Source organism: Hemiscyllium ocellatum, chromosome 6, assembly GCF_020745735.1.
Source record: "Hemiscyllium ocellatum isolate sHemOce1 chromosome 6, sHemOce1.pat.X.cur, whole genome shotgun sequence".
Taxonomy (NCBI): Eukaryota; Metazoa; Chordata; class Chondrichthyes; order Orectolobiformes; family Hemiscylliidae; genus Hemiscyllium; species Hemiscyllium ocellatum.
In genome coordinates, this window is record NC_083406.1 from 48,840,064 (window position 1) to 48,847,704 (window position 7,641).

The 7,641-nt window shown below is 38.2% G+C and overlaps 1 protein-coding gene across 2 annotated transcripts in view; it reads left to right on the top strand.

The window, feature by feature from the left end:
* The window catches only part of uggt2 (UDP-glucose glycoprotein glucosyltransferase 2), a 372,492-nt gene extending 365,828 nt beyond the window's left edge, over positions 1-6,664 (top strand). For both annotated transcript variants that reach the window (XM_060826541.1, XM_060826542.1), the window contains exon 40: positions 4,925-6,664. In XM_060826541.1, coding sequence (XP_060682524.1) covers positions 4,925-4,947 — 23 coding nt within the window. In that variant the 3' untranslated portion in view covers positions 4,948-6,664. The remainder of the gene's footprint in view (positions 1-4,924) is intronic.
* Positions 6,665-7,641: the final 977 nt, after the last annotated feature.

The following is a 7,641-nucleotide window of genomic DNA, read 5'->3' on the forward strand; positions in this document are numbered from 1 at the left end:
GTGGGGCAGGTTGGATTAGGAATCTGACACAAGAAGGACCTGACTATCGCAGGCTGACAATTTTTGAGTTGGACAGGATGGAAATCTGAGCATGGAGCTCCAGTAGTACATTCAAAAATTAAAACAGAAGAAGAAAATATAAAATACTGTGTTTGCTCTCCACCTATACCCCACAGCACATCATTCCTTATCCCACCCTTTGCCCCTCTATCCTTCTCCATGACCCTCAAATGTATGTGTAGTTCCTACTTCCACTCACCACTGTTCTGTTACCCCTATGGACTTTGCATGGTAAAATCTGTCCGGTCTTTACACAAAACAAAAAAAAAAAAAATTTCACTGTACCTAAGTACATGTGTCTTCACTTCCCTTGCCAATTCATCTCATATTCACAAGAACCCATGAACAGAGGAAAACAAACAGTTTGATTACTTAAAATTCTGTATCGTAGTCCACAGTCTTAAGAAACACATTCTCATTCTTAAAACACATTTTTATGGGTGTCAACAGTTACGTAGAATCATAAGGCATAGAAACAGGCCCTTCGGCCGACCATGTCTATGCCAATGAACAACAACCAAACTACACCAATCCCTGCATTTTACCTGCTAGGTTCACAGTCTGCTATGCCCTGGTATTTTAACTGTTTCTTAAATGTTGCAAGGTTACCTGCCTCCACCACCCTCTCAGGCACTATGCTCAATATTTCTACCTCCCTCTGGGTGAAAACAATTTTCCTCAGATCTCCTCTAAACCACTGACTTCTCACCTGAAACTTATGTCCTCTGGTCTTAGACACATTTGCCATGGGGAAGGGATCTTTCTGTAAAAAATGAGGTCTGCAGATGCTGGAGATCACAGCTGCAAATGTGTTGCTGGTCAAAGCACAGCAGGCCAGGCAGCATGGGATGCTGCCTGGCCTGCTGTGCTTTGACCAGCAACACATTTGCAGAAGGGATCTTTCTGTCAATTCCTCTCATAATTTTATATCCCTCAATCAGATCCTCCCTCAGCCTGCTCTGCTCAAAGGCAAACAAACCTGGTCTATACAGTTTCTCCTCTTACCTGAGGCTATCCATCGCAGGCAACATCCAGTGAAATTCCTCCTCTATACCCTCTCCAGTGCAAACACATCCTTCCTATAGTGTGGCAACCAGATCGGCACATAGTATTCCATCTGTGGCCTAACCAATGTTTTATAAAATTGTGACAATAGGATTTGTTTCTATATTCAATGCCCTAGCTAATGAAGGCAAGTAACCAGTATGCCTTCTTCACCACCCAACCTGTGCTGACACCTTCAGAGATCTCTGAACTTGTACCCCAAGAACCCCTTGTTCCTCCATTCTCCTACCATTCAATTGTATATATCCTTCCCTGACTGGATCTCCCAAAATCCATCACCTCACACTTAACTATTTTTGAAAAGTTGGACAGTTTAAGGAGTTTATGCATCTTTTAAGCACATTCTCCTCCCAAAAGACACCTCATCCTCAACCTGTTCTTCTTCTGCAAGTGTCCCCCACCCTTACCTCTATCTATTGCCCTAAATATTTTATTCCATAGAACATGATCCCACTGGAACAGCTCACCTTTTCCTCAATATTCATGCCAGGTCACAATGAGATGAACCCCTGAATCTTCACTCTCTTTCAGCCACACATTTAACCTGTTTATTTAACCTTCTAATCCACCTGATTATTTTAATTTTGACATTAACTCCTCAAGCTCTCTCAACAGAGCATTGTTTACACAGTCTACAATAACTGGATCCTGCTCTTTTCATGGAGCAAGTCATGGAGCCACGCAGAGTTTTCATTAGATTTGACTGCAGGCATGAAATGGAACTGCAGAGAGCAGTGTAACTCTAACACAGTGTGCAGGCTCCAACCACAACCACATTCCTTTTCGCTCCCTACCCCATTCCTCCACTACCACAATACTGAAGTCAGTTTGCTCACCAGCTTTGCAGAGTTTGCCCTCATCCATATAGGCAGCGAGAACCTTGCACCTTTACACAAAGTCCCCCACGTGCTACAATTGCAACACAGACTTATTCACATGTAGCCCCAAATTGGATTTCATTATAACACATCCAAATGTGCTAGCAAGCAATACAGTGTCCAAGCCAATAGATTTTCTCGATTAATGCAAAATGATTCTTTTCAGTCTCAACATAGACAACTGCAGAATACTTCAAAAGAAAAACTCTGCACCTCAATTTCAGTATCTCAGTGTTGAAAAAAAACTTTCCTGCAAGAGTCCAGGGATATAACAAATGGGATTAATTACTCTCTGAAATAACCGATTTCAGTATTCCAACCTCAAGAGGAATTCTCACAGGCATGGCCATTTCAGACTGATATCCTTCTCAACCCTCACAACATACAATGTTTCACAATGGCAATTGACCAAATTCTATCAGAAATAGCAATGAGAAAGGAATTCAATGCCCTTTGACATGGGTTTCATTAGTTTTAGAAAATTATTATTTCTTGGTGTATACGTTGGCAAATATTTTCAAGGCTGTACTTCCAGGTGGCTCAAAAAGCAAGTCAACATCATTCAGAAGCAACAAATGTCCAGCCCCAACTAATACCAATATTCTGCAGCAAATGAGTGTGAAACAAAAGAACAAAATAGACTACATGGGAGAGTAACCAGCTCTGCTGCCTGAGTGAGAAGACAAGAGAGAGTACAGCTGGTTAAATCTTGGCCTGTGACTGTCTCAATCAATTGATGTGACTGATCTTTTCTGCACATTTTCAGACCCATGGTAATTTTACTAGCTATTTTGGCACTCATGGTTACTTCCTTTGATATTGATTCTTCAATATCAAAATACAAGGCCTGAATTTGTAATGGCACTTGCAAGATGCAAAAGTCATAACTCATTTGTTCTGCATTGAGTTTTAAAGACCCCTCAGTTCCAATTCTTGCTTGGAGCACTCAGTTGTACAGTCAGTCGTATGATGTGGTCCACAGAATATAAGGGTATGAATCACTGTTCCTTTCTCTACTTTTCTGAATTGCAGTGTGTGTCCCTTTCCTTGCTGGGCACAGTTCTGTTATTTACCATCCACGTTTCTTTTAGACCATGTTTGTACCTCCCTAGCTGCTCACTGTTTAAGGCAACAATTTAAGTGTGCTGTAAACCTCTCACTCGTTGTTTTGAGATTGACGTTTTGTACAGTAATGTGTTTTCCCTACAACTACTTAAATACTTCTTCATAATGGTTCTCTTAGTCATTCTTTAATTTCTAACCTTGTTCCCATCTCAAACTATTTCTCCATAAATTCCTTTCATATGACCATTAAGGGAACATGTCAAATAGCCACACTGCTATTTGTCTATCTATCCTTGAATTTATTTTCTTAATTTAGCAGCCTTTTGCACTGATTAGTCTGAAACCAAATGAATGTCTCATTAAAGATACTGATATCAGCTGACATTAAAGGTATTGATGTAATTAGGGGGAAGCATGTTCATAACTCACTGTTTAAACAAGTTCATTAGAACTCAACATCATTAAACATGAAAACCAAAAGAACCCTTCTCAGTCAGGGTTACCAGACCCGAAACGTTTATTTTGATTTCCCTGATTTTGCCAGACCTGCTGAGCTTTTCCAGCAACTTCTGTTTTTGTTTTATCATTATGCCTCCCCAAAGCCTGTCCATCATCAAGACTAGCTACCTGACAAAGGAGCAGCCCTCTGAAAGTTAGTACTTCCAAATAAACCTATTGGACTATAATGTGGTGTTGGGTGAGTTTTAACTTTGTCCACCCCTGTCCAACACCGGCTCCTCCACGTCATCATGAGCAAGGCACAAGTCAGTAGTCTGATGGAATTCTTCCTGGATGGGTGCAGTGCAGGTCTAAGACCACTCAAGAAGCTCAAAACCATCCAGGATAAAATACTGTAACCAGTTTGATAGGCATTTCAAATACCACATTCAATATTCCCTTCATCAGCATTGCAGAGTGACAGCTGTGTGTATCATCATCTTAGATGCAACAGAGTAACTCACCAAAAATCAGAGTCAAAAAGCACAGAAACAGACCATTCGGTCCAACCAGTCTACGCAGAACATAATCCCAAACTCAACTTGTCCCACCTGCCTGCTCCTGGCCCTCCAAATCTTTCCTATTCATGTACTTATCCAAATGTCTTTTAAATGTAATTGTACCCACATCCATTAATTCCTCAGGAAGTTTATTCCAAATGGCAAACCACCCTGTGTAAATAAATTTGCTCCTCATGCTTTTTTAAATCTTCCTCCTCATCTTAACAATGTGCACCCCAATCTTGAAATTCCCCATTTCTATGAAAAAGGCAACTATCATTAACTCTACATATACCCCTCATTATTTTATAAACTTCTATAAGGTTACCTCTCAACATCCTACGCTCCAGTGAAAAAAAAACTCCTAGCTATCCAGCCTTTCTTTATAGATCAAACCTTCCATACCCGGCAACATCCTGGTAAATCTCCTCTGAACCCTCTCCAGCTTAATAATATACTTCCTGTAACTGGGCAACCAGAGCTGGACACCAGAAGAGGCCTCATCAGTGTCCTGTACAACCTCAACATGGCTTTCCAACTCCTGTTCTCAAAGGACTGAGAAATGAGGCAAGTGTGCCAAATGTATTTTTAACCACCCTGTATATATATGAAGTAAACTTCAAAGAATTATGTACCTGAACTCTCAGGTCCCTCTGTTTACCAAAATGCAACACCTCACATTGATCCAGATTGAACACCATCTGCCAATTTTCAGCCCTTTGACTCATTTGATCAAGATCCCTTTGTAATCTTGCAACCCACGTATTTTATAAAATTAAAAATACTAGTCCCATGATGAAGGTTGTGAAGCATTTTGCTATTGTCATTAGCATTTCATCTAAAATTTCTGTTTTCCAGCTCCTGGGCGAGATGAACTCTAGCAAGTCTCTGAAATTGTGTTGCACACTAAATGAGTAAGAACTATAGTTAGAACAAAACATGTTACTTCTGTCATATATATTACTTGAGAACTTTGATTATGCATAAGAGTGTACAGTGGACATGCAATAACATGATAGTTGTGTGTACTTTGAGGTAAAAATTCCTGTTATATTTGTTTTTTATAAATTGGAAACAGCCTAAACATTTGCTGTGAAATTCACATGTCTGGTTTGTAGTCATGGTCAAAGCTGATAGCAGACAGCCTAATTCCAAAAAAAAAACAATTATCAGTATTATAATCATCATTCATTAAACTACTTAATTTCTGTGAATACCTTTACAATTCATTTCTGACACATATATAATTCATTGTGTCATTGTTTACAAAAGGAACCAATAATATCAAACAATATGCTTTGCTTTCAACTTTGGCCTATACTTCCTGAAATGTATTCCTGATGAAATTTCAAATCTTGGCTTTGAACCTCGACATGGATTATTGTGAATCATGGCTTTGTCTTTGAAAAGTCAGGATTCACGTGTAACAATAGAATGAAAAGTAAAAAGTCGACTGTTCTATGCTATTGAGCACATTTGTGGTGTTGTACACCATTGTCAGATAGAAATTATCAATGCACATACAAATCCATGTACATTGATTTCACATCTCCACTAACATCTACTATGACATGTTGAAACTTCTGGAACATTTAAAATTAGGACACAAAAATAGAAGCCTTTGTTTACTCATTAGTAAACTTGAACTGTCAGGAATATCAACGTTCTCTGTTTCCAATGTTTATTTCTTGGACTATCAGGCCAGGGCTCCTCATTTACATGATGCATTTCAATTAAATAGTCCAGTCTTGTGAACATTAATGGATTGAATTAACACCAACAACATTAGTGTGACAAAAGTTAACAAAAATCAAGATTATGTACATACTAAAAGATTTATTTTCCAAGGAATTGTGGAAGAGTGTCTTAGATGTACTGTAAACTTTGTTTTAACTGGCACTCTCGATAAACTGGCAAAAATAAAATACCTCAATTACAAGAAGTTTACTATATTATCACAACCTCCACTATGTCCATGTAGTCATTTGACGGTGTGAGTGAGAAGGCTGTATGCCTTTAAGTTATATTTAAGGCAAAGTTGCACTTTTATTTCAGTGATTTATACTGTAACAAAAATATAATGATGATGTGTATACCCCCTGCATTGTTTCTACTATTTAGTGTGTGCTTTTACATGAGGTGGACCTCTTGATCAACTGTTACACTCCAGGTCACTTATCTGCTAGTTAATTTGCTAATGCAGAGCTTCCCAAAGTGGGGCTAGGTGATGTTGCAAGCTAAAGTTTTGATATCATGCACTACAAGGCAACCATGACACATACTAAATGTCAAAATAGGGTCACATTGGGGGAAATTGGCTTTGTTTAAACATGCCACAGGAATGTCATTCAGGCTGAAGCTTGTTGCCATAACTTTGGCAGAATTTTTATTGACAGTCCTGTTTGTTTAATAGGCCAAAGTTAGTGTTGCAGCAGGGAAAGCCTTAAGGAGATTCATCTTTAAAGTCAACATTTAAAAGCTACAAGATACCCATAATGAGCTATTTAGCACTGTTCCATTTATTTCCTTTAAACTATATACTATTTTAATGTGCCTACATGACAAAAGAATCCAGAAAAAGCTTTACACTTCAAAATATAAATTGTGCAAATTCGTTTTTGGTTCACTCCAGTATCTGTTAATTTCTCATTACATGATATACCTTTAAATGCTGTCCATAACAGTATGTTCATTCCTTTCAAAGATGTGGAAAACAGGATGGTTTGTGACTAACTATGTATTTCCATTTGGTAGCTATCAAAATGTTTTTGGAGTTTGCATGAATGCTGAATTTTTCTTTTTAACTTTTCTTTTGCTCCAATTGTACAACAACACAGATTATTGTTTTTGTTCCCGGCTGTGAGCTTTGACTTCAGGGACTGACCAAATGGTCTCCTCTTTTCTGCAAAGGAGGGAATGTAAAGAAAATAATCAAGTTGGTTCTTCATTACCATGGAATCATATACCATTTGGACCACTTTCCTGATATAGCCTTCAGTATTTACTGGACTGGACTTTCCAAACAGCTAGCAAAAGACTTCAAACTTTACTGAGTTTTAACTCTGCAGTATATTTATTTTAAACAAATTTTCTGGCGTTTTTCACTGCTCTTGAGATGAGTAATATATCTACATTTGATTTCCCAAGAGTGTAAAGTAGGATTATTATTTGTTGGCATACCTGAGGAAACAAATATCTGAAAATTGATGGAAGAGGATTACAAAGAAAACTTAGTTTGCATTTGTACAAAATTACTTGGACAACTGCAGAAAATGCATTGTCACATTACATCAATGTCTAAATATTGTATTTTCTATGTTAAGCCACATTATATACCCCTTAGTCAGATTTATATTGAATCACCTGTTAATTAATGAATATGTAACTGGTCTGACATCTCAGACATCTGTTCCTACATAAGTAGGCCATTCAGCTCCTCGAATGGGCCATTCAATGAGATCATGGTAGATCTGGTAATCCTCAACTCCACCCTCCTACCTTTCCCTTACTTATTAAAAATCTACTTAGCCCTGATTATATTTTGATACAGCTTCTACAATCCTCTGCCATAAATA